Below are 26,870 nucleotides of genomic sequence, written 5' to 3' on the forward strand. Positions count from 1 at the left end.
AGAATTTGGAGGACAAATATGTTAGCCACAGAAACCCAGACAACTGGATTCTGCTTTGTGGTTTTCATGACAAAGGGATTGATTAATGTGCCCACCATTTGTCACATCTCTTCACTAAACCTCATAGCACTTTGCTCAGCTCCGGTTGCTGTGCAACATTATGGGGTTGAGTAATAGAAATCTCATGCTATGCTCATCCCTGGCCTCACCAGGATGAATTTGGGCCCTGCTGTGTAATTTCAGTACCTTTCCTCTCCTTGCCAGTGGTGTAGGTGTTTTGTGAGAGGCATGCATGGGGAACTGAGGCTGAGACTCCACCAAATCGCTTGTGGCCCATGCAGAGATTGGAACTTGCAGCTGGAGAGAAAAAGCTGATGTACCAACTCCACTGTGCCACTCAACCCCCTATGGACTAGCTTCAAGAACCTGCTTCTCTATTTCCTCTCCTATATGCTGATGCACCATGCATTCATTTCCAGCTCTCATATCTAAGAGCCTCATTCAGTGTGCTTTGGGTACCAGCCACACTGCAGATTAAGTGCCCTGTGCAGAAGGCTCGAGCCTTTCAAGCTGGAGAATGGTACTGAGCCCAAGTAGTTATCAGGCCAGAGCTTTGGCACTGCTTTTAGTGATAAAGCAGTGGCTCTAGTGATCATCATTCATCAAAGGTGCTTCTTTGTGTCAGGGATTTGATTGGATCCTGCTGCTTTTTGGTGGTGCCAGTCACTTAATGCTGTTTGTAGATTGCTGAACTCAGCAAGGAGTCTTGATGTTGCTATATAGGTTAGTGGCAATTTCCTCTCTAAAACACAAGGTGCATACAGTATAGGCTTGTTTCTGCTCATCCATTGATGTCAGCAATGGAATTTCCATTGACTTCAATGGTCACTGTCTGGAGTGGTTTTATTGGAAAGAAATATTGACTGATTTTATGGGGTGCCCTGGACAGTAGAGGAGTGGCTTTCTGATGTACTTACTGACTGGATTTGGACATGTCCTAGGCAGGGCTAGTGTGTTTGGCTGTTCTGGTGGGTTCTGATATTGCTTTCCTGACTTAAATTGAGAGGGAGTAGATTTTCAGAAGGGTGATGAAGGCCTTAAGGCATAATATTTTCCTGGACTATCTTCCCCTAACCCCAACTTGCTCTCTCCTCAGGTACAGAAATGGAAATTCAGAAAAGCAACAATGCATTAATCATCAAGTCAGCCAGCCTTGCAGGCCTGGAGGAGCAAGTGGAAAAGATCAGCAGTCATATCCATGAAAGAATCACCTACTACACCAGTTGCTAATCAATCAATGAGCTGCTGGGACTCCATCTTGCCCTGTAATTGCAGAGTCTGCCTTCTGTTCAAACACTGACAGGGGTAGTTAGTCCCCTCTCATAGAATTTTCTTGTTCTCACACTTAGTGTCTTTGATAACAGAACTACTGTAGCTTTAGCAAATGCTAGCATGGCGCCAAAAAGGACAAATGGCTCTGGAGAGAATGAATGTTATATAGCCTGGCTGAAGCAACCCTGGGGGGCTCTAGGAAAGGGGGAAGATAAAGCTAATGTTAGTAACTAATGAAAAAAGCCTTTTGGAAGGAGTTATTTCTGCATGAGGTTTGTTAATGTGACAGGGGATATTTGTTTTAGCACCTGGATTTTACCTTTTGAATGAAAAAGAGACCAGAGTTGAGGTTTATAACTTTTCTGGTATAGTGCATTTAGTTCTTCTAAGGGAGTCATAAGAGGAGCAGAACTAAGACCACAGATAAATATAAGACCAGTCCGAGGAGTGGATAACTGAACAAACACAGAGCCATATTTATACAAAATGTAAGAGCAGTAGTGCTCTCAGGTGGAGTTAGATACCATGCCGTTGGACTTTGAAAATAAGCAGGTGCTGATAGACAATATGTTGCAAACTGAAGACTGTAGGAAACAAGTCTGCATTTGCAGTGGGAGGTTTAAGAGAGCACTTTGTCTAACCACCAGGCACTTTACAAAATAAAAGTCAGCTTTATTAAGCTTAAGGTTTATTACACAGTTACAGATGTGGAAGCAGGGAATTCAGACCTCACCTTTGATCAGACAGGTGGAGGATGGTAGCAGGTTCTCTCTTTTCTCAGCTTGAGGAAAACTGCACACCCAAGAGAGGCAATTGATATTGGACTTCAACATGCTGGAGCTCAGGAGTAAGCAGCAAACCTAGGAGAAGTATAGACTTAACAAATACCATTGGCTTTGCTTTAAAAGAATTATACTGTGCAGCACGTTTGTTACACATTGAACAACTACACAATCTATACAAAGAACCAAGACACAGCCTTGTGCAATGCTGTATGTGTCATATAGATGGAAGGTGCAAGCAGAAGCCTCATGTGCTTACACCTCCCTTCTCTCAAGCAACTGCTCCATGTTCTCGTGAGCCAGATACTCTTCAAGGTTGTTGCTTTGAAGGGTTACTTAGGAGTAAAAAGTGTGCAGCTCTCCAACACATGGCTGCTCTCCTCAGAGAAAATGGCTCCCTGTCTGCTTCTGCCAGGATTCAGTATCCTCTCCTCGTGCTAGTGCTGTCTGGCTGTGAAGTGCAGAAATCAGCCCTTCTGGAATGGGAGAGAGTTCAATGTCACTGTTAGAATTGTTTCAGTGGACAGTTCCTGTAGCACATGTTCCTTTAACTTACAGCACCAGGGCTAGCTTGGTTCCATTAATCTGTAGCTTAAAGGATTACTAAGTGATTAATCAATTGGAATAGACTCCAACAGGTTGATAACCTTCTGCTGATGTGCATAAAGCTACTGGTAACATATTGCTCATGTCTGTATATCTATTAACCTTTTATAGAGAATTTGGAACTGTACTATAAAGCAAGACTGACTTCTCCTCCCAAGTAGATGTTGAGAACTGAGCTAACATCCTCACCTTTGTTGGGGGGAATATTTTCCTTCATGCAATGTTTAATCCTAATAATTAGTGCTTACTTACAGTAGTACGAATTCATCTCATCTGCAGTCAAAAAAAGCCACTTCCATGCTTACACAGATATTTCTGTGCCTCTGGTAGGTGATCTCTTTCTAATCAAGAGCAGAGCTTTGGATAGCATTGCAGGATTCCTGAGGCTGTGGGGCCACTACGCTTCAGACCTGACTTGAGTGAATCCTAGCTAAGGATGGGCAAGTAGTTCAGGTTTCATGGCCCAATCAGTCCTTGATGTCTGCTGAGAATGCCTAAGGAGCCAGTCAGTGCTGACTGTGCTAGTAGTTTGTGTGATATGGACACTTGCCTCCTCCGAGCTGGATTGTGACTCCCTCAATCACATTTTATATAGGCCACCATGGAGCAGTCACGTGGCAACATCTTACGGTCACTACTGACATTGTCCAGTTTGTGGTTGCTCTGATTTAATAACTCCCAATTGTTTTTAGTTCAGAATGGCAGGGCTATGTACTACCTCTCCTATAGGTTAGAGCCCAGAGGGGCCCTATTCTCATGCAACAGGATGTGAGCAACTCCTATGGAAACCAATCTGGACCCTGGATTCACAGAACTGGTCTGAACAGAAGTTGAAAGATGCTTCAGTTTGTCAGATTCTTGCTGCCATGACATTGCTCAGCGTTGATTACAACCAAAACAAAAGCTTATTCCACCCAGAAAACTCTATAATCCATAGACTTTTTGCTTCATCACATTAAAGCAATCATCATTTTGATCTTGGTGCACTTACCGTTAAAGATGTGTTGGCTCAAATGGATGACTTGCCAATCACATGACCAAACACACACCAGTTTGCCCAGTGCCGCGGTATGAATTGTTACTGGTTTTCATGGGTACGATAACCTCTGATTTGAAGTGACTGGTTGAGGGGGTGGAAAGAGAAAAATGCAAAATGTGAAGAGAAAAACTAGGTACATTCTTCAGTTGAGCAGAAATAGCTATTTCTAATATAAATAGTAGGCCAGCTACTCAAATGGCGTAACTGTGCAATAAATGCCAGCTAAGGAGCAGGACCAGTATTTTTAGCAACTGCTAAACAAAACCAAAAAATAGGCCCTTCCAAATTGTGGACAGGCACCAGTTTGAGGATGCTGGGGAACTGAAGCCCTCTGGTACATCAGTACATTGATGACTGCCATGTCACCTGGCCAATGTGTCTCAACCTGATGCCCAAGGCTCTCCTCCAAGGGAGTGGGAGGGAGTTTGGCCGGCCACACCTATCAAGCCACTTGGCAAAATTCCATCTGCCCTTTCCCCCCCCCCCCCCTTTCTCACCTACAGCGGGTGCTTGGAATGCAATCCATCTGCCATGTTTCCACAAAGCCCAGCACCACTTGGTTGCAGGGACTGTGCTGTGAAGATAAACCTGGCTCAATATTTAGAATGGACAACGTGGCTACTTACTGGTTTTTGGCAGCTTTTTTAAGTAGTGCTGACTCTGAACAGAAGATAGTCTTCACCTTCTCTTGCCCTCCAGAAGCTGAGCTGCAACTGCAAGAAGTTCTAGTTGGAGGGCTTGGATTGTCCGGCAGGATCAAGCACTTGTCAACTGGGAGTGACCCATTAACCAAGTGATCTAAGGGGTTGCTCAGTGTCATCTGGGTGTTTTGGTTAAGCTGGCTGGGAGGAATTTGACATGCTAACATGGGGATTAGCAGCTTCTTGTCTTGAGTGGGCACCTCTTGGCTGGTGACCGTAGGGCTGTTGAGTCTGGATACTTCTGACACTTGTATGACTGGGAGGCTGATGTCAGCAGGTGCATGGCAGTTCATGTGGAGTTTCTTCATGTGGCGCACAACAGCTGCAGCATTGAAGGCTTGCTGAGGAAGAGAACATAAAACCACCATGACCATCTCCCAAGATGCTGAGCGAATGGAGGATATCTCCCGATTAGTAATTTACTAATTAGTGCCATGCTGCTCTGAAGATGGGCCATGTTCAACCATGGCATAAGCAAATGCAGGGGAGAATTTCACCCACCCTTTTTGATAAGGCAGCTGTGGAATTAAATGTTACTTACAGACTGGTCAGAGCAGCAAGATTTGTTCAAAAATAGGGTTCAGTTTTGAGGTATAGTAACTGAAATACCATGGAAGAGGCTGTTCTTGCAGCATTGCCAACCTCATTGCAACTAGGAAGCAGTGCCAATCTCACAAGATTAGCTGAGAGAGGACGGACAGGTGTGAGGGTAAGACACAAGAAACCTGGGTTCAATTTCCACAGGCAAGTCAGTTGCTTGGTGCCTCAGTTCCCCCATGTAATATGGGACTAATCCTTCCTAATCCGCCCTTTGTGTAGATTTTAAGATCCGTGTCGTATTGTTTTTGTATCATGTTCAGCACTATGGAGGGGCTCTCATTTTAGCTGAGACCTCTTGGTCCTACTATAATATAAATAATGGCCAAATTGATTTCTTTGGGAATGGGTCCCATTTGTGGTGTTGAAGGTGTGCTCATGGCTAGATTACAGCAACTGGAATTGCTTTGGAAATAGTTCTAGAGCGCTCAATGGCAAACAACCTACCCTCCATTTGCTCTTTGCAAAGTTTTTCTGGATCTGAGCACTGACAGATGGGTATATGTCCCGGTGAAGGGCTGTATTTCCATCAATCCTGCAGTTGGGGAGAGAAGAAACAGGCTTGTCGGCAGATGGCATTTCAGAGGCATTCCATATTCTGGAGACAGCTAACTACTTTGTACATTCAATCAAGAGTAATTAAACCCAAAGGGAAAAACAGCAACAAAACATAATACAAACACTTGAGTTGAGAAAATATCAATGGGATTGTTTCCCTTCCATCTTAAAGGTGAACCGTGCACAAATAGTCACTTTCCTCACAAAAAATGGAGGAAGAGAGAACATTCCAAGTCAGATTGCAAAGAAAATACTAGAGAATAGTAACACATCACCATTCCGTAGGCTACAGATAGCACTCCAGTGCTAAATGTGGAGACCGGCAATGTTAGGTGCACATGCACATGTTAAGAGATACGTTGCTCACCAGGGGTGCCTCAGGGCTTTCTCACAGGTGAACCTCTCATTTGGATCCTTCTCCAGTAAGTGACAGATGAAATCCTTGGCTGTTTGTGGGGAACAGAGAGATAGAATCATGTCTTCATACTTAGTAATCCTAAAGCTGACACAGCAAACACTGGCAGATAAAACATGCTGCTTTAAGCATCAAATATTCCATGTCGAAACCCACAGTATTGTAACACTGTCCCAAAGGTAAAATGGTTTCAGAGTAGCAGCCATGTTAGTCTGTATTCGCAAAAAAGAAAAGGAGTACTTGTGGCACCTTAGAGACTAACAAATTTATTTGAGCATAAGCTTTCGTGAGCTACGGCTCACTTCATCGGATGCATTCGATGGAAAATGCATCCGATGAAGTGAGCCGTAGCTCACGAAAGCTTATGCTCAAATAAATTTGTTAGTTTCTAAGGTGCCACAAGTACTCCTTTTCTTTTCTAAAGGTAAAATGGACATGTGTTCAGTAGATACACATTGCTTAAGGGGCCCATGTTAACTGAAGGTGGGTCAAGTTTTATTGCTGAAATATAGGGATTGCCAGAGTGGATCAGACCTGTGGCCTCTACTCAGTGCAGTATCCCATCTCTGACCCTGGCCTGTACCAGATGCTTCAGAGAAAGATGCATGGAAACCCTTACGTGACCAGGAAGCAAAGAAAATAACTTGCTATGGAAAATGTGATTCACTAAACTCTCCTTCACTTGCACTCCCTTGTAGCATTCAGCCCATTCAGGATCTGGAGAGTTCTGGATTGCAGATGTTGCATGCCTGAGAGGGGACAGGGTGCTAATAAAGTGCTGCCCAGTGGGTGAGATTTACCCGACTCAGAGATAGCATCCCAAAATGGAGACTCAAACTCATAGTAGCCTTCTTTAATCTTTTCAAACAGTTTGGATTCTGTCTCTTCATAGAAGGGAGGGTATCCACACAGCCTGGAGCAGAACAGGAAGAAGTTGATTAGCTCCTCTCTCCATGCACACAAGCTTTTTTAACTCTACCAGGGTTAGCTGGTGTGTATCCCAGGGATAAGTGAAGAATGGAGGAGGTGGCATGTATCCCCAGCACACAGTGCAGTCTTGGTGTATGAATTCAGAAAAAAGGTTAAAAGTTTCAGTGCAGCAGTGTCAGGACAGCCACAGCTGGTGTGCAGCTAATGGGATGCAGGATAATAGTGATGGTACTGAAGGAATAGAGCACAGGGTGGGCTCTATAGTGAATTGGGCTGCAGTCTTTATTACACTGACTCTTCACTGCCTTTCACCTTGTGAACAAATGAGGACTCCTAAACTGGTGGCATGTCACACCCATTTTGCACAAGCAAGTGGGGATCACACAAGGGGCCACACCAGTGAAAAATCTTGAGCACCTGTCAAAAAAAGCAAGGGTGCTGTTGGCTTATACTCACAAGATATAGGTAATGACTCCTATAGACCAGCAATCTACAGCTTTGCTATATGGTTTCTGTGCTAGGACTTCTGGAGCTACAGGAAATCAAAAGCAAATCAAAGTTAGGCAATATAAACCATTTCAGGATAGCAAGTGACTGGACATCCAATAATTGGCTTCTCATCGACCTGGTCTGTGAGGCTTTCAGACTGGAGAGGGAGTTAGTGACTGTTGTGTGTCCAGAGTTCTGTGCATTTGCCACCCACCAAATCCCAAGCAGCAGCAAGACGACGGACTCAGATTTTAAGACCAGAAAGAACATGATAATCTAATGTGACCTGCATAACAAAGGCCAGAGAACCTCACTCTAATGTGTGAATGAAGCCTATAACCTCTGGTTGAGCTATAGACCCCTTCTTTTTAGAAAAGCATTGTGTTGATTTATAGACGTGAAGTGATTGAGACTCCACTTCAAGTCTATAAATGTAAATTCTCAATGGTTATTACCCTCACTGTTAAAAATTTGCACCTTAGTCTGAATTTGTCTAGCTTAAGCTTCCAACCTTTGGATCTCAGTTCCTGTGTGTTCCAAGGAGCCAGGTTCTCAGTTTGATCTTTTATAGCTGGTTGTTCTTACACAGAACTTTATAGCCTCAAAATGCTGTCTGACATACATTAGCTCTACCACACCTTGTGATGAGTCATACTAATTTGTTTACTTTTTTGTGATTTTCAATTTATGGGTTGGGGTCCAGAGCATAGGATGGGCTCCCTACTGTTACATTTTACAGATGGGGAACATGTAAAGACAGACTGATGGCACTCTAGCCTTGTGCAAGTCAATTTGGAGATGGGTTAGAACCCTGGAGCTCTCAAGCCATTGGTCAAGCTGTTTCAGACATGTTCCGCTAACCAGACACAAGGGAATCCCCAAAAATATTATTACTTACAGGCCAAATCCTGAAATCCTTACTCAAGCAAAACTCCCATAATTTTTATAATTAAAAAAACCAAACTTCAAGATTTGGCTGAAATTTAAAAAGTGTATATTGCACACCTTCTTGTCTTAAGTCTCCTGAGATTTGCTGTCCTTAAAAACCATGTCCCCAGTTGGATTTTTCTGCAGCCTACACAGTGTATTAGCATGTTACTAATATGCATAAGTATGTTATTTCTTTGCTTTCTTCTGGAAAGTGCCTGGGAGGCTTACGTGGGCCTGTGTCATGTAGGTCAGTGAGAAAGTCCATCCTTCCCCCTTGCTCACCAACATATCCTGGAGTCCCACAAGCGGTGGACATGATGCCATTCTGCTCCATTTTAGACAAGCCAAAGTCTGTGATCATGATTTTGGAGTTTTCTTCAGGAGTCAGGTAAAGGAGATTTTCAGGCTGTCGGTAGGAAATGGTTAAAATTTAAATGCTGCACCAATAATCAAAGAGGAACAACTACAATCAACAAATGATAGGTTCATTTGTGCTTCTGTTCATGCACAAATCAAAATGGTGGCCAGAGATATAATGGCAACTTTGCTCTAAAAAACACATCAGTATCATGGTGAATACATTCCTAGGTTCTCCCCACCATGCCTGTTGTCTGCTCTATCAACTGGTTTCCTCTTATAGGATTTGTTTTAGGTAGGAAGGATGCTCTAGTGGGTAAGGCACTGGGCTGGGACTTGAGACCCTAGTTAACTTCCTAGACACAGCCTGTGCAACCCTGGGCAAGTCATTTCATCTACGCTGTGCTTCACTTCCCTTTCTGTAAGGGTGAATAATATTTCCCTATTGCACAGGGCTGTTGAAGATAAACCCATCAGTGAGAGCAAGGGATTCAGATACTGCAGAGATGAGCATCAGATAAGCACCCTTCTAGAACCTAGACTGTCAATTCCCTGGGGCAGGGGTGGTCTTACTGCATGTGGGGCCCCTGGACCCTACCGTAGTACAAATAGTTTTACTTCAATATTGGACCAGGTTTGACACTTGATCCAAAGGAGTTTGGTATTTTGCTGCTGATGCTGCAGCCTTGTATGGGAAAACCAGATAACCTTAACTTCTGTTATTGTGAGCTGAAGTGACATTGTCTAAAGAATCTAGGTCAGAGCAGGCCCATATCTGTATTCTCACCAGCAATGACTCCAGGTATGGACACCCTGTTATGTACCCATATGCTTGTAGACTTAGTTCCTATTGCTGGTGCCAGGGGACACTTGTATAAACAATGGATTATGCCACTGGCCTCTCTTTAGAGGCCCCTATGGCAAGAGAGCCATTGGAGTTAATTGGTTTGTAAACAGTTTACTTTGCCACTTCACGAAGCTCTTTGACTTCTAGGCCAGCAGGACGAACAGCATGACGACTCATTAAAACCTCTAGAAAGTCACTGCACAGACTGCAGAGTGAGGTTCAGATTCCAGGCATTGGAATTCAGGAGTCAGGTTAACACTCTCTGAGCACAACTTTATGGATAAGTGTGTTTGGTGCAACCTGCTACGGTTACCACCAAATGGAGTTGCCTCTGCACCTTAAATAGGAGCCTTGTGTGCTTTGGGCAATGAAAGCATGAGGGTCAGTCCTGGGGGCAGGGGGGATGATCTAACGGGTAGGGATTGTGACATTAGCATGATCTTAAAGCTGGTGAGCAATAGTAGAATTTCACTGTATGTGTTAGTGAACTCTGCAGTGCTGCATTGCAGATGTTGTTAATTTCACAGGGCAATGCTGTTTCCAAAGAGCACTGTGTCTACATACCTTTAAATCTCGATGAACTATTCCATTCTCATGGAGATATTTCACTGCTGCCAGGACCTGTTGGATCACTATACTCGCATCTTTCTCAGTATAAACTCCTCGTTCCAAAATGCGGTCAAACAACTCCCCGCCAGACACCCTGAGGGAAGATAGCACACACTACCAGCTAAAGAGTATGGATATTAAAAACTAAAAAAGACAAGAGCAGGAAATTTTCCTTGATCTAGATATGAAAACTAGATCTTTATCTAGATCACACTCATCACGTATCTGGGCTTTCCTTGCTCAAGTGCCAATGGATGCCTAAACACTGACAGGGTGTACGAGACCCAGACTGGTTCACTAGGGTTAATCCTACTCTGTGGGCCAAGGAGGTCACACCCCCTCATCTCTGCTGGGCATGCTCCAGCTGGAACATGGATATAAAAGGGAGCAACTCAGCTCAGGCAGGAGGACCACCAAAGGGAAAGGACATGTGATGCAGGTTCTTGCAGAGGGACTGTCAGCACCTCAGGGCATGGAGGCAAGCCAGATGATGATGACCCATGACCCCCAGACATCTGACACCACAGGGGGAGGAGAGGCTGTTGGAATCCCAAGACAAGCCATGGAGGAACAGGTAGCAAGTGACTCAGAGAAACAGAGGGGAATTGGTCATAAAACCGGGGCTTAGCTGAGTGTGATTTGGCAGGATCCCTGCCGAACTGGTGGTGGGCAACACCGCCACTGCCAGGGCCCTGGGTTGGGACCTGGTGGAGTAGGGAGGGCCCAGGTCTTCCTACTTGGCTGCCGCCCACCCCTCCAACCAGTCTGGCTGCTAGGCTACACAGCCCTGACAAAGAGGGCAGCCCTATTGACTCTGGCCCTAAGATCATGCTGCTCAGACTCAGAAGGCAGCTATATGGACTTTGGCCATTAGGACACACAGCCCGATGTAGGAGGACCACCTTGATGATCCCCAAACTTTAGGTCATACTGCTTCAAGACTAGGAGTGGTCATTCAAACTCAGCTGTGGGGCCATAATGCCCCTTCCCCCAAAGGGTGACAGGGTGTACCAGCCCCATGACACATGTACCTAGCAGGGTTTGGGGTTGCCCTGAAACCTATTGCCTTGGTGCAACCAATTGGGTTCTTCAATCGGACACAAGCGATTGAAATGTTCCGTAAATAATTCACTAGCATAATTCCCATGGAGCCAATAAGTACAACTGGAAAATTTCTTAAATCCAAATTGCCTTGGGTTGTGATGCTGCTTCTGGTTGTCTGAACCCTAAGGGCTCGGAGGGGTTTCCCTTCTAACTTTCAGCCTTGTGTGCTGAGCTGTCCACCACATGACCTGATTTATTGAGAGTTAATCTGAGTAAAACAATCCTTCTTAGAGGAATCCACACTTAATCTAGTCAAAGCAGGGACACCTTCAGCTGTTCCTTACAGCTAGCTGCTTTCTTTGCTGATGACACATTTGCCCATTTTCCCTTTCACAGGCTCCAGTACATAGCATAGCTTTAATTAGAAACTTGCCCTTTCCTGACTTGCTAAACTGTGATGAGTTAGATCCTGATCTAAGTTTAGAAACACAGTATAAAAGGTGGCCCATGCACAATGAAGGAATGTCTAGGGTAGTTGCATCTCAAACCCTGTTCACAGTTCACTGATGAAGAACACGTCAGAGTGGATATTTTTGTGCATTTGACTTTCAGATTTGATTGCCTGAATCCTGCATGGGGATGCTGAAATGGACACTCGGCACCAGGAAAATGTTATGGTTGTTTCTTTGCTGCATAGAAAGGTACTTACAGCTGCATGACCAGGTAAAAATGGGTTGCACTTTCGTAAATGTCTTCCAGAGTCACAATGTTTTCATGCTTTATTCTGCAACCAGCAAAGACAAATTGGGATTATAAACCTATTTGATGAGGATAATCATAGAAGTGTAGGACTGGAAGGGACCTCGATAGGTCATGTAGTCCAGTTCCCTGCTATGTCAAGAATAGGTAGGACTATGTCAAGAATGGTCTTGTTACTACATTTGTCTAACCTGTCTTTAAAAAACCTCCAACAAAGATTCTGCAACCTCCCTAGGCAAATTGTTCCAGTGCTTAACTACACCCTGACAGTTAGGAAGCTTTTCCTAATGTCCAACCAAAACCTCCTTTGCTGCAATTTAAGCCCATTGCTTCTTGCCCTATCTTTAGAGGTTAAGGAGAACAATTTTTCACCCTCCTTCTTGTAAGGACTCTATGTACTTAAAAATTTAGGATGCATTGTCAAGCTGAAAGTCATGCACCTAATCTTCCTCTTATTTCACACCAGTTTCTCTCTGGGCAAAATTCTACTAACTTCCAAAAGAGTGATTCCTGATGTATGCAGGAGTGAGAGGAGAATCAGGGCTTGTCTGCATGAACGTTAATTTGTGGCAAGCTGGGGTGTGAACTGACCCTGCACTAGCCTGCTGAAGACCATCTACATGGGCCTGGCTGACATGCATTAACCATTTGTTAACGAACTTTGATCTAGTGCAGTTTCAAAGAGGCCTCAGGCTCCTTTGTGACTGATGCTTTCCTGCCCTGCAGTGTGTTGCCATTTACACCAGTTCAAAGTGGGTGTCAAATACTGTCAAAACAAAATGGTAGCATTTTACACTCCTTTGCTGAGCAAAGGATAAGTCTCTATATTGTTATTTTTAGACTGTTGAAAATTTTCCTGTCACTCTTTATACTATTCGGTTTTAGTTGGTTTCTTTTTCCAGTTCTACTGCAAAGCTGTTGGGCTTGGCAAGGGGCATGTGTAAATAAAAAACTTTACAAATATTCCCCTTTTCAGAGATTTTAAATAAATACCAAACATTGATCTTCCTTTCATCTCATTCTTCCACCTTTAATGAGATGCAAATTTGTGCAGCAGCAGCAAATAGCCCTTACACCTAGGGAGATTGATAGTTTTGATTCTAAAGTTGCAGGTCATAAAAAAGTAGTTTGCTCTGCTTCGCATTCAAAATTATACTCACTTCTTCAGCACTGCTATTTCGTTCTCCAGGCTGCTGTCCTGGATGACAGGGGACTTCTTGATGCACTTTAGAGCAAAGAGCTTCCCAGTGGTCCTTTGCTTCACGAGGAAAACTTCCGAAAAAGCACCTCTATGGAGAAAACACAGATGAAGGACAAAGGTGTTTCAACAGATGGCATAGTTGTGAGCTGGAAGCAAATACATGTGGACAAGGAGCTGAAGTAAAAAGCAGACAAGTAATCTAATGATTAAAGCTTCCACTATAAGAGGATGGCATTTGTAATTAGTGTCCACATATCTATGATATTATTGTATTGTCTATATGGCTTCAAAATTCTATTAATTTCATGTTGCCCTTTGGAAATTTACAATTTAAGACTGTGCAAGGTGTCAACAATATTTGGGAGACAAGAACCTCAGATGGATTAAAACCAAAGAAAATATTTGAATGAACCTTGTTAACCAAGCCTGTAGAGTTTCACTTTAACTTTTAGTACTCAATATATTTATTATGATGGATATAAAATGATTAGTACCTGTAGACACCTATCGACTGCTGAATTGGAATTAATTTGCAAACTGGATACAATTAACTTAGGCTTGAATAGAGACTGGGAATGGATGAGTCATTACACAAAGTAAAACTATTTCCCCATGGTATTTCTCCCTCCCACCCCACCCCCCACTGTTCCTCTGATATTCTTGTTAACTGCTGGAATTAGCCTACCTGCTTGTCACCATGAAAGGTTTTCCTCCTTCCCCCCCCTGCTGTTGGTGATGGCTTATCTTAAGTGATCACTCTCCTTACAGTGTGTATGATAAACCCATTGTTTCATGTTCTCTGTGTGTGTGTATATAAATCTCTCCTCTGTTTTTTCCACCAAATGCATCCGATGAAGTGAGCTGTAGCTCACGAAAGCTTATGCTCTAATAAATTTGTTAGTCTCTAAGGTGCCACAAGTACTCCTTTTCTTTTTCTGAAAGGGGCAGACAAAGGTGTGCCTAATAGATAAGTTAAAGCAGAAAAAGAGAGATCTGGATGTGAATGTCTAGCAGCGCAAATCTAGGGTGTGTTCTGATTCAGGATCATGGTTTGACCCAATGTATAGAGAACCCACTTCAGTTCCAGAGTGTGAAGGTCCCCAGTGTAGGGTCGTTCTCTGAAAAGAAGGTAGTGACTAGGGAAAGGGCTAAATACACAGAACATCTAGCATAGAACCTTCCTGACAGATGGATAAAAGGAAGTGAGATTAAATACAGAATCACAATAGCAACTTTTAGAAGAACCCCACACCAGTAAAGAATCAAGAAGCTACTTATGTACAAGCCAGCCCATGAGACAACTCCTGTAGTGTCAGATTTAGAATCCATCTCAGGAAAGGCAGATGCCATACACCATTCGACAGCACAGGCATTCAGTGATCCCCATCTGAACAGGAGGAAGGAGACAGATCCAAGGGCATAGCATTTTCCTGCCTCTCATAGCCTTTGCACCATAATCTGCTGGGACCCAGTCAAGATTTCCCCATGCTAAATGCTAGTGCAATCCCAGCTAGTAGAACATATTGGCAACTGTCTAATGAGGCACAGAACCAAAGACCAGTCTCCTCATTACCATTAAAGATCCCATGGCACTTTTTTGGCCAGGGCAGGGGTATTCATGGAATCCCCAGCCAAATTCTAATGTGAGTTGTTATATTCTGCCTCCTCAGCATCCCTCTGCTGTTTCAGGTAAGGCAGATAGTCATTTTCCCAGCTCTGGGTCAGTGACATTTCAGAGCTGAACTGAACGACTGTGTCCTGCCCCAGAGGTGGCTGCATGTCTATTAGGTGAGAGCTTCACTTTTCCTCTTGCTTGAAAAAGAGTTTGGGTGCTTTGTGCATTAATCCAAGTTCTGCCAATCAAATCTGAAATATCTGGATAAACCAAGTTCGCTACATAACATTTCCTTTTGGCATCTGATGGCTTCGGCCCTGGCTACTCACACAACCACCTTAGAACTGTATGCTCCAAATTAAAATACAATGGATGAGCGTCCAACACATCCCTCTTAGCAGAGTTCAACCCATTACAATGAAGGTTGAATATTTATAACATTGCCAAAGCCTACAATCTTGTTAAAGGTTTTTGCTTAGGCAGCTAAACATGTCAGGTGATGGTGCCACTGTACCAAGCTCATCTCAAGTAATCCTCATCACCTGCACAGCAGATTAACTGATGGTGTTGACACACTTGCCAGTAGAGCGGTGAGCATTTAAGGGAGCTAGAGAAAAAAGGTAAGAGCAAAACAGCGTGAGAGGCAGTGTGATCCAGTAGCACTTGAGACCTGGGATCTGTTTCTAGCTCTTTGATCATGAGCAAGTCTCTTCCTCTGTCTGTCTTGAGGACTTTACAGTCTAAATACACAAGGCAGGGAGTGTCATACCATGTGTCCATATAGCACCCAGCACAATGGGGCCAGGTTCTCAGTTGGGACCTATAGACGATACTGTAATGAATATAACTAGAAAGAACAGAAAACATGCCACCCACTCAATAAAGCACCCAGCATGTTGTGCAGATAGCTTGGCTAAGAACAGAGTGGTACCCATCTGGCATAAGGCTGGTTGATTTTGTATTCAGTTGCTAGCCAGCGGCAGCAACTCACGGCACACAAAAAAATGCAAGACAAAAGCAGCTCCTGGCATGACTCGCCTACAGTAGAGAGAAAGCAGATTCCCTGAGCCATGCTACTCACAGTCAGGCCCATGTCCTTTTTGCCCTTCCCCACAGATGGGTGACTGCACTGGCTTAGCCTGGAGAGATGCAGATCATAGAATAGTCTGCATCGGGGGGAGAGCCAACTGAGTTGGAGTAGAACCAGCCTGTGACTTTGAGAAACAGAGTGAACCTTGCAAAAAGAAAAGGAGTACTTGTGGCACCTTAGAGACTAACAAATTTATTAGGTGCCACAAGTACTCCTTTTCTTTTTGCGAATACAGACTAACACGGCTGCTACTCTGAAACCTGTCAGAGTGAACCTTGAGATGCTTTGAGGTTCAAACATCATGGTCTCTCCTGCTATGGGTCCAGCAGGGTAGGGAGACAGAAGGCACAAATAGTGCGAGGGCCCAATTCTCAAATCAGACCATCCCTGATTTAAGCTACCTTGGTGCTCCCTGTATTTTGGAGCTGTGCCAGGCGCCCTTCATCAGGCCCTGGAACAGGAATGGTCCAAGAGAATTTCTAATCAGTCTGGAAGCAGAAATCAGGGAACATTTATGAAGCACCCAGTCCCCAGCAAGTCTAGGGAGTTAAAAGTTAAGGATACAACCTTTGTAGAGTTTCACACTGAATCAACTGAGGATTAACTGGCACTAAGGTGTGAGCGTCTTACACTGAAGAGAGTCCTCTCATATCTTAGTGAGCTGTTGTGGGGGAGAGGAGGAAGGGGACCTTCTCTTGATATTGTAACCATCACAATGCTGTTCAGTTTTTGCTCCCTGGACATCCCTTCCAGAAGGGAGCAGTCTGGGTGCAGAAAACTCCCCAAAGCCACATGCCGAATCCAGACTAGCATCAAAAAGAAGGTTTCCAAGGGAAAGACAGTTCACCCTCAAGACCAAATTCAGCATTGATGCCAGCAGGTCAGAGCCCATTGACTTCAATTGGTGCTGTGCCCAGGCTCAGTTTAGTGTCCTGTTATCTCTTCCCCCCACCCCACCATCTCTTTCTGTGGCTCTATAGAAAGAATCACTATTTGCTTCACCTTGTCTTGCCCTCATCTCCCTGTGTTCCTGATTCCCAATCGTTAATTCATTGTACACCCTCATAGCCATAAGGCCACTTATATGGCTTAAGCCACTTTGGTTTTCCATTGCACTTGGAATCCTTGGAACTTCCTCCTAGGATACTGGTGCATCCATTTATTTCAGGTTTTTTACCGAGATGCCATTTATTTTACTCAACCCTTCACAGTGTTAATTAATGCTGCCCTACTGAAACACCCACTGCATGTGGCATCAACCCTCATTTTGAATACCATCTTGGTTTGTAACACAATGGTAGGAAATGAATAAACTACAGATCAGATGCTAGAGCATCTGTTCCACGTTTTATTTCTAAACAAATAATTATGCCCCCATATTAAAAATTCATGGATCAACAAATTGGCTAGAAGGGAACAAAGCTTCCTTTGAGCCTCACTCCCCTATAGGACAGTGCTGCTGGATAATTTAACTCAATGGCTCTCAACCTTTCCAGACTACTGTACCCAGTTCAGGAATCCAATTTGTCTTGCATACCCCTAACTTTCACTTCAACTACCTGCTTACAAAAAAAATCCAGACAAAATATAGCACATTACTGAAAAATTGATGATTTCCTCATTTTTGCCATATAATTAAAAATAAATCAACTGGAATATAAATATACTTACAGTTCAGTGTATAAACAAGTAACTATTTATGACATTTTAGTTTGTACAATTTCACTAGAGCTTTTTATGCAGCCTGTTGTAAAACAGGCAAATCTAGATGATTTGATGCACTCCCTTGTCACAGGGCCAGAACACCCCATCACCCAGAGGGATGGGGTGAGGTGAGGCAAGGGCATGGTAGCCCCACAGTTAAGTCAATATGGCTGCGTTCAACCTCAGGGATGCATGGCCCAGAAGCCACAGGGCTCCCCTCAGCAGCAGGGAAGCACAACCCAGTGACCCTACAAGAGGAGTTCAGCGAGATGTCCCACAAAGGGGGGAAAGCCAGGTAGGGGGACCCAGGCCCTTCTTGCTCCACAGGATCTGTGCCCAGAGCCCTGGTAGTGGCAATGGGGTTCACCGCAAAGTCAGCAGAGAAGCCACCCACAGTACACCAACTGCTACAGGGACACTGGCTCATCCCTCCCTGGGCTGCTTCCTACCATGACTCCTGTAGTTGAAGCCAGGGTGTCATCAGGGTCTCAGGGCACCTCAGGTGGCAACTGCAATCTCCATAGGGCATCCACAGGTGCTTGAGCATCTCCTGCTCCCTCAGTCCAGGTTCCTGGCTGCTCCTCAGCTGGAGCCAGCAAGATGCATCCATCCTCCCCAGAGTAACCTAGGCTGCTCCCTTTTATACTGCAGCAGCAGTTGGAGCATGCCCAGCAGGGTTGAGGGGGTGTGGCTTCTGCTGCTCAGAGCGCTGCCTTAACCCCTTCCGCTCCAGGGCTGAGCCAGTACACCCAAGGAAGACCTTTGCATACCTACACATACTCTTGGTTGAGAGCCACCGATTTAACTCAATTCTGGGGCTGACCATGGCAATGTGTACAGTTCACAGCATCAGCTTAACTCTGGAGACAATGCCGAATTTCATGGAAGCTCAAATGCAGGTTCCGAGGTCACAGGAAAATTTCATCTTATAGAATTCCCTGCTCTGAAAAGCAGTTCAATTCGCACTCCACCGCCTTAAAGTTTTACCAGCTTTGTACATACAAGAGAACTAGTCAAGCTGTTAACTTCCAAAGATGTAACATCCAGCATGGAACAGGTCAGTGGTAAAGTAGATGGAATATGATGGGGAGAGGAGAGAAAAAAGCAAGTTTCCAAGCAACTAAAATAAAAATTAGAATCATACATATTTGAGGTCTGCTTAGAAGCCTATATCGTGAATGGAAAATGCATCTAAGTGCTTCTGAGCTCTGGGAAATTTCCATTCAAAATCCTAATTCAATAAAACTCTTCTGTTATTATTGTATTATAGCATGGAAGGGGTCCAGTCAAGGAATCAGGGCTGCATTGCACCGGGCTGTCTTTTAAAGAAGTGCTTGTATGGTGCCTGTATCTCAGAGAATGTACAAACCAGGTTACGACAGGCGGACAACACTATCTAATGTGACAGGAAGGATAAGGGAATAGGTAAAACAGCATCTTTTCTGCTCACTGAGGATTAATCATGAGCACTGGCCATATCAATTCTTAGAAGAACTAGAGTTTGGATCTGAGCTTTTCCTATTAATCAGCAGGGGGGCTCAGATCCAGGTTGTTGTTTAGAATTAGGGGCAGTCACAACATTTGGATTGGGACCTGTTGCTGGGGCCAGGTTCCGCTGTCAGTTCCAGGGGATTTTCAGGGGAACCAGGCCCTCAGATTTTAAACCATTACAGTGTGAATGATAAACTGCACTTATCTATTGAAGTATTTCCAGAGAGCAGCCTGAGGGACCTTAATGAATAGAGGGAACATGCCCTTCTCACCAGAGCTGCTTTGCATTCATTGCAGCCCTTCTCATCCCTCCTAACATTGCCCTGTAGTAACATGGTAGTGTCTGCAGACTGGAACATAAGCCAAGCAAATATTCTCTGTGTCTGGGTCGTTCTCCTCATTAAGCATATAGTAAAACTGAGCAGTGGGCTTCCTTATTCTCACTGCATCCCGCCTGAGCTGTTTGCAGACTGTCTATGGCTACAGCCATGTCATTTCGCCACCTCTCCTGATCTCCCCACCCCACCCCCCACCTTATCTCCCCCCAGCGTATGATTCCAGAAGATTTGTTTGTTCAGGGTAGCAGCAGATGGATGGTTAAGGCGAAGTTGCTGCTCTTCATCCAAATGCAGAGGTGGAATTATTTGTTATGGGACCTGCTGGTTCTGTTTATACTGCACAGTGGAATGCAGCCAGAGTCTGGGGACCTGAGCTATATATTTGCTGTTTACGTTCTGCCAGGGCCCTCCCTCCTCTTCACCCAGGGCATTGAAAGAACAGAGGGATCAGAGGGGGAAGAAGAATATGTGGAGAATCCTGTAATATTGCAATCCAGGGCTGAGCTGGGAACTGGGGTGCATGCTCCCTGCAGTGATACGTTGTAGGAATGAGCTGGAAAGCAGAGGACAGGTGAAAAACAGGAATCGAGTAATGCAGCTGCACAGCTCTGAGTCCAGAAAGGAGACAGGAAAATAGGGGAGCACACAAGACTAATTTAGGATATTCTAGAAATCTCCAGAGAGTCTGTTTTCCTGACTTTCAGATACCCAAAAGGGAATGACGGCACTGTATACAGAAGCTAGTGCAGACAGGACCAAATTGCTTTTAGTATCATTTCTGGAGCCATGGATGAGCCTCTGAGAGTGCAAGGCATCTCATCTGTAGCTGGCTGAGAATGGATGTCAGCATGAGCAAACTTAAGTGGCAGATTTGTAAATTTAAGAGAAAGTGACTAAACAGTTATGCCAGTATAGCTGTTTGTCTCCCAAACAACCCATTACTCACAGAGCCAGTCCAGGTTTGGAGGGATAATTGGGGAGCGAGGCAACCTCTTTGCTGGACTGGAGGTAAGGGAAGGGACACTCACTATGCAATGTTGGAGTCTGACACATTGAGAGAGAATTAAATAGGATGCAGCATGTGAAGGAGAAATTTTTTGCTCACTCAACCTTGTAATCATAATCAAGCAACTGATGCTGAAGCCAGGCAGGTTCAGGGGCCTTTGGAAAACAAAGTGCTTTTGTTTGTCAAATTGAATGAAAGAATGACAAGGAGGGTGCTTAGGAAAAGAGATCCCATTTTCTCAGTGTAATTCAGCAGCTTGTGGTGGCTTTTCTGAAATGTGATCAAGATGAAACAATTTTCATCAAAGCAATTTAAGTTTCCATGCACCTCACTGGGTATTTAACCAATTCCTTATGGAGATGGGCAATTGGTGTCACCCCCGTTTTAAAGATGCAGGAACCAAGGCACAGAGAGGTGAAGCAACTTGCCCAGAATCATGCAAAGAGTCAGAAACAGAATCAAGAAAGGAACCCAGGTTTTCTGATTCCTGCTCCCGAACAATGGGCCATTCTGCTTCTCCACATGTAAAGCCCATGCTGAAGAGCAGTGTAGACTCTAACATATTCATGGCTTGGCTATAGGACAGGCGTTCTCAACCTTTCCTGATTACTGTACCCCTTTCAGGAGTCTGATCTGTCTTGTATACCCCAAGTTTCACCTCACTTAAACAACTTGCTTACAAAATCAGACATAAAAATACAGAAGTGTCACAGCACACTGTTACTGACAAATGGCTTACTGTCTCATTTTTACCATAGAATTATCAAATAAATCAATTGGAATATAAATATTTGTAACACTGGGCCAGAGAGGTTTAAGCAACTAGCAGGCTAAACGACCCAAATCCAACCTTAAAGGACATCGTAAAAAAGTATATGAATGGTAATTAGGGACATTCCTTATAAATAGCTAACAAAGCCATGTTAGATAGACTAGAGAGTTGCAATGCAAATATATGTTGTTAGAGAATTGGAAGAAGACAGTGATTGTATTGGTCTGTGTTTACTTATATCTTGTTAGATGTTAACCATGTAACCAAACAGTTCCTGTCTATTACTATATTCTATTGATTCAGAGCTCAAAAGCCAATATTAACATTTAGATGAAACGTGGTTGTGATAATCATTGTCTACATTTCTCTCTGAAGTTTGTAGTAAACTGTCTGTGAACTGTGTAATGGATAATAACTTTGTTAATGAATGCAACTAATTACCTGTGTATACATAGGAAATAGAAGGTTTTACTTCAAAGCCACAATGCTTCACTGAAGGAATATCAGCTATCAAGAATATGTGCTATTGGAATGCATCCGATGAAGTGAGCTGTAGCTCAAGAAAGCTTATGCTCAAATAAATTTGTGAGTCTCTAAGATGCCACAAGCCCTCCTTTTTATTTTGCTATCAAGAGGCTATCGAATCTGTAAAAGAACTCTAGGGCTCCAATCCTGTATCTCAGACCTGCTTAGGCTTTGTCAGAGGAAGTCTGAGTCACAAGACTGAGGTCTCCAGCTCCCGTTTGGATCACCCTGATATTGGATACTGGCTGCCTACTTGGACTGTAACTATGGCACTGATTCTGAAAGAATGTTTTGCAACTCAGCAGCTCACCATCTCTACTATGAAACTGACCGAAGAACTTTGTTCATATCTGTATGTATAATGATCTTTTAACCAATACTCTCTCTTTTCTTTTTTTAATAAATCTTAGTTTAGTTAACAAGAATTGGCTGTAAGCGTGTATTTGGGTAAGATCTGAAATTTTCATTGACCTGGTGCTGTGTCCAATCCCTTGGGATTGTTAGAACTTTATATATGATTTGACATGGCTGTCTGGGTGGGATCCTGAGGCTGGATTGTTTTAAGGGAACTGTATTTTTGGCTTCTGGGTGACCAGTAAGGAATTGTAGAAGCTGTTTTGTTGCTGGATTGGTGAATCTAATTATTAGAAATAGCCACCAATTTTGGGGATTGTCTGCCCCATTCTTTGCAGCTGGCTCTGATTAAGCAATCTGAGTGTGCCCCCCCTCCCCGGATCCTGGTCACATTATTGTACTTATATTTCAGTGTGATACTTAAGCCGGTTGTTCACTTGTAAGCCTTCCTGAAGCCCAAGCCCCGCTGCCCGGGGCTGAAGCATGTAACAGCTTTGCATAGCCACTTGTGGCATGGGGCCTCAGGCAATTGCTCTCTTGCCACCCCTAATACCAGCCCTGCACTTGCAACCCCCCTAAACCTGTCCCATGACTGGCCCTGGGGGCTGCAACTCCCAGGTTGAGCAACACTGATCTAGATTAGTTGACTACCCCTGGAAGACCTCTGAGTACCCCAGGAGTACGCATAACCCTGATTGAAAACCACTGACCCAAACTATGGGAGAGTTTGGCTCAAACCCCTTTTCTGTTTGCTGAGAAGGGATTTAAGCAGCATTCTCCTATGCCGCAAGTAAATATCCAAAGTGCTGGACTTTGAGGTATTCTGAGATGGGGCTCCTTTAGTCTTTCCTGTTGAAGGTGTTCCACTTAATTAACTATGAATTGAGCCAAAGCAAGCCCTCCAACAGCAAAGTTCTGTGTAGCCAGTGGTTAGCATACTTACCTGGGGTGTTAAAGAGGCTGGTTCAGGTCTTCCATGTGCTTCATGAGGAGAAAAGTGTTAAACAGTGTTTTCCTTCTGTCTTTCCTGCTGAAGCTGTTCCACTTTAATTAACTATTGATTAGGCCAAAGCAAGCATTAAGAGTTCACTGTAGCACGGTGGCTAAGTTAAACATCTTGGGCTCTTAGAGATCCTGTTCAAGTCTTCTGTAGGCTGGATTAGAGCAGTGGGCATCCCACTGTCTTTCCTCTTGAAGCTGTTCCACTTTAATTAACTATTGATTGAGTCAAAGCAAGAGTCAAAAACAAGAAGTCCACTGTAGCATAGTGGCTAGAGTAAGTGCCTGGAACGATGAAGGTGCAGGTTCAATTCTGCCATAAGCCAGCTTAGAACAATATGGGCACTTAGCCTTTCCTATTGAAGCTGTTCCCCTTTAATTGTAAAGCCCTCCCTAGCATAGTGTCTTGCGTGTTCACCTGGGATGTTAAGCCTGTGAGTTCTATTCCCCTCTGTGCCTGGTGAGGTGAAGGGTTTTGGAAAAATATTTGCCAGCTCTGGGCACTTTTAATAAAATGCGAATCACTCTTTTGCCCCCTGCAGCCAGCTACCTGCCCAGGCAGTGGGAGATCCCAGTTCCAATCCCCCCTCTGCGAGGGGGTTGGAACAGGGCTCTCCCACCTCCCAGGGACCACCCTCCCACCCCCCACCCCTCTCTAGAGGTGAGACACCTGTGTCTGAGACGCCTCCTTTTCCCAGGAAGATAGGGGCTCCCGTGAAGAACCTAAAGGGGGTTCAACCGCGAAGGGGACCTAAACAGGAGTCCGCTACCTCCCTGGTCACCTGGGAGATGGGATTTCCCCATTTACCCTGCCCACTATGCTACAGAGGACTTCTAGGATTTAACTCTTGCTTTGCCCCCAATTAATAGTTAATTAAAGTGGAAGCACTTCAACATGAAAGGCAGATTGTATTCCCTGTTCAAAGCCTTTTGTCCTAGCAGCCAGGAGACTTGAATCAGGGTATCTAACATCCCGGGCGAGTACCCTAGACACCACCCTATAGAGGGCTTCCTACATTTGATTCTTGCTTTGGCCCAATTAACAGTTAATTAATCTGTTAATTGCGCCACGATGCATCTGATGAAGTGAGCTGTAGCTCACGAAAGCTTATGCTCTAATAAATTTGTTAGTCTCTAAGGTGCCACAAGTACTCCTTTTCTTTTTGCGAATACAGACTAACACGGCTGCTACTCTGAAACCAGATAATTAAAGTGGAACATCTTCATCATGCAAGTCCTCAGAGTTGTCACTGTTGAGATCCCTTCTCATGAGGCCCAGGAAAGAATTGAATCAAGGTTTCTAATTACCTGAAAGAGTACTTTTGCACTGGGCTATAGAGCAGGGGGTCTCAACCTTTCCAGACTACTGTACCCCTTTCAGGAGTCTGATCTGTTTTGCATAATCCAAGTCTCACCTCACTTAAAAACTATTTGCTTACAAAATCAGACATAAAAATACAAGGGTCACAGCACACTACTTCTGAAAAATTGCTGACTTTCTCATTTTTACCATAGAATTATAAAATACATTGATTGGCATATAAATATTGTACTTATATTTCAGTGTGATACTTGAGCCTGTTTTTCATTTGTGAACCTTGTCTGAAGCCCCCTGTGACCCAGGGCTGAAGCATGTAACTTAGGTTTGTGTGGCCTTCTAATGATAGGGGGCCTGGGACCTGGGACAATTGCCCTCTTCGCCACCCCTGAATGCCAGCTCTGCACTTGCAAGCCCCCTAAACCTGTCCTGTGACTCCCATGGGGGCTGCAACCCCCAGATTGAGAAACACTGATCTAGATGAGTTGATGTGCTTCCTGGAAGACCTCTGAGTACCCCCAAGGGTACACATACCCCTGGTTGAGCACCACTGCTCTAGGACATCACCACCACCACTCTATTCATAGTCCAAGGAAATTGGTAAAAGCCTTTGGAGACAACAGGCACATATAAACTGCCTCCTTACATTTGCACAGCAAGGCGATGCCAGGAGTAGACCCCAGATGTCTTGTCTCCCATTCCCTTGCTCTAACTATTGGATAACAATCCCTTCTCAAGGACACAAATAGAACCCAAGCATCCTGACTTCCATTCTCCTGTTCTAAGCCTTAGAAACACTACCTCTTGCTAGCAGACAGAGTTGTGAACAAAGCGTGCACTCTCATGTGCATCTAGAGGAAAGGTCCACAATGAACAACACAGCTATCTCAGCAGGCTTCAAACTCTTCAATGCCTGATACAATGCCAAGATGCTGCAGTTCACAGGTTATTATAGCATGTTGGCCTTAAAGGAGTACAGGCATACAAAACATAAGTGTGCATAAAGAAGGTGTCACCCAGCACCACATAGGAATGTGCGACAGGATTTTGTACAGATAATTTCCTAGCGCTAGCTGAGGCTAAGTTGCCATGCCTGCAGGCAGCTTCCATGTTACCTTTCACTCAAATGGAGCAGAGAGCTGGGAAGTGGCACTTGTGCATTTGAGGCACTTTTGGAGGCATATTCTTGAGGAAGCAGGCTCCAAGGAGATATAAACCACACGTTGCCTAAACCCAGGAACCTTGGATACATTGGGGTTTGCACCAGTGCTAGAGCAGTGGGGATTTTTTTCAGAGGAAAGCTTCGTGCAGATACAGCCATTCAGTAACTGGCTTGGGCACCTGCCTTTTTTCTTGCATGCAATTGGAAATGGGATTGCTCTTTGCAATGCAAGTATTGATTGCAGAGATACTGAACTATGAGTACTCTAATCTGTGCACGTCAGGTATAGCCTGCACTGAAATCCACGTGCCATGCAGAAGCACAACAGATCTGAGTATGTTTAGCTAAGAAAGGCATCCGTTTTCTTACTGCAGATTAGGACCAAGGTTTCAACATGGTTCCAAGCAAGGCTCCATGTTTACATGAGCAAACTGGATTGACATCTTACTTCTCAGTTTTGCATGTGAAAATGTGGGGGTAGTTGCAAACGTAAAGGCTGCCTTTCAGAATTTGATCCTTATGGGCAAGAAGGTGCTGGCAGCAAGAGAGCTGTGTGTGTGAGCCGGTGTGGAGGCAGGAGATCTCACACACACACACACACACACACACACACACACACACACACACACACACACACACACAACAAAGACAATAGTCCCCTAGCAATATAATCAAATAACTATAAATAAAGATTCTTGCACGGCACATCTCCAGCATCTTTCATCAAAGTAGTTCAACGCATTTTACAAATATCAATTAATGAAAATAGCATGAAACGCTTTGGGGTTGTACAACTGTCAGTGATTTTTTTGCCCTATTACCAAATGTTCTCACCCAGGATCAAGAGGGCACAACCTCCCTCCATCTCTCAGGAAAACAGGCAGAGAGATTAAGGGACCCATTCTACACCAGAGAGGTCATTCCAGTCAAGGCTGGGATTAGAATTCAGGACTTCCTGACTCTCAGACCTGTCCTCAGCTTTGGATGGCTCTTCTGTGGTCACATGACTACACTATGGTCATAAGACTATAAGCTGGCACATATAGAAATTAATGGGAGATGGAGAGACAGTGAAGCCATGGAAAGGGAGAAGGAATCTCTTTGAGAGGCAGTTGAGAGGCAGGGGTAGAAAAGGCGTAAATAAACTTAAAACGTTTGGAGGAAATTACCACACCCATCCTAGTGTTATGTAAAGATGTTATTTCCCAAAGATTGTCCAAACCTTCCATTACTAAATGAACAGTTTTAGTCTTCACTTTGTTTGAAGTGCATTTCTTTCTTGTTTAAGTAACATGTGCTT

At 44.2% G+C, this 26,870-nt stretch overlaps 2 protein-coding genes across 8 annotated transcripts in view; one reads left to right on the top strand and one right to left on the bottom strand.

Moving 5' to 3' along the window:
• The window catches only part of LAMB3 (laminin subunit beta 3), a 122,477-nt gene extending 119,600 nt beyond the window's left edge, over positions 1–2,877 (top strand). For all 6 annotated transcript variants that reach the window (XM_043500649.1, XM_043500653.1, XM_038379897.1 and 3 more), the window contains one exon: positions 1,157–2,877. In XM_043500649.1, coding sequence (XP_043356584.1) covers positions 1,157–1,290 — 134 coding nt within the window. In that variant the 3' untranslated portion in view covers positions 1,291–2,877. The remainder of the gene's footprint in view (positions 1–1,156) is intronic.
• CAMK1G (calcium/calmodulin dependent protein kinase IG) overlaps positions 1,981–26,870 on the bottom strand; it is a 34,592-nt gene continuing 9,702 nt past the window's right edge. Inside the window, exons 3-13 of one of the 2 annotated variants that reach the window (XM_043500661.1) lie at positions 13,156–13,284; positions 11,946–12,020; positions 10,148–10,286; positions 8,662–8,785; positions 7,417–7,492; positions 6,831–6,943; positions 5,983–6,061; positions 5,505–5,592; positions 4,386–4,801; positions 3,712–3,840; positions 1,981–2,565 (exon numbers count right to left, since the gene is read on the bottom strand). In XM_043500661.1, coding sequence (XP_043356596.1) covers positions 3,750–3,840; positions 4,386–4,801; positions 5,505–5,592; positions 5,983–6,061; positions 6,831–6,943; positions 7,417–7,492; positions 8,662–8,785; positions 10,148–10,286; positions 11,946–12,020; positions 13,156–13,284 — 1,330 coding nt within the window. In that variant the 3' untranslated portion in view covers positions 1,981–2,565; positions 3,712–3,749. Of the gene's footprint in view, positions 2,591–3,711; positions 3,841–4,385; positions 4,802–5,504; positions 5,593–5,982; positions 6,062–6,830; positions 6,944–7,416; positions 7,493–8,661; positions 8,786–10,147; positions 10,287–11,945; positions 12,021–13,155; positions 13,285–26,870 lie in introns of both variants that reach the window. The other variant, XM_038379901.2, reaches the window with a different exon arrangement.

This window comes from Dermochelys coriacea, chromosome 21, assembly GCF_009764565.3.
Source record: "Dermochelys coriacea isolate rDerCor1 chromosome 21, rDerCor1.pri.v4, whole genome shotgun sequence".
Classification (NCBI taxonomy): Eukaryota; Metazoa; Chordata; order Testudines; family Dermochelyidae; genus Dermochelys; species Dermochelys coriacea.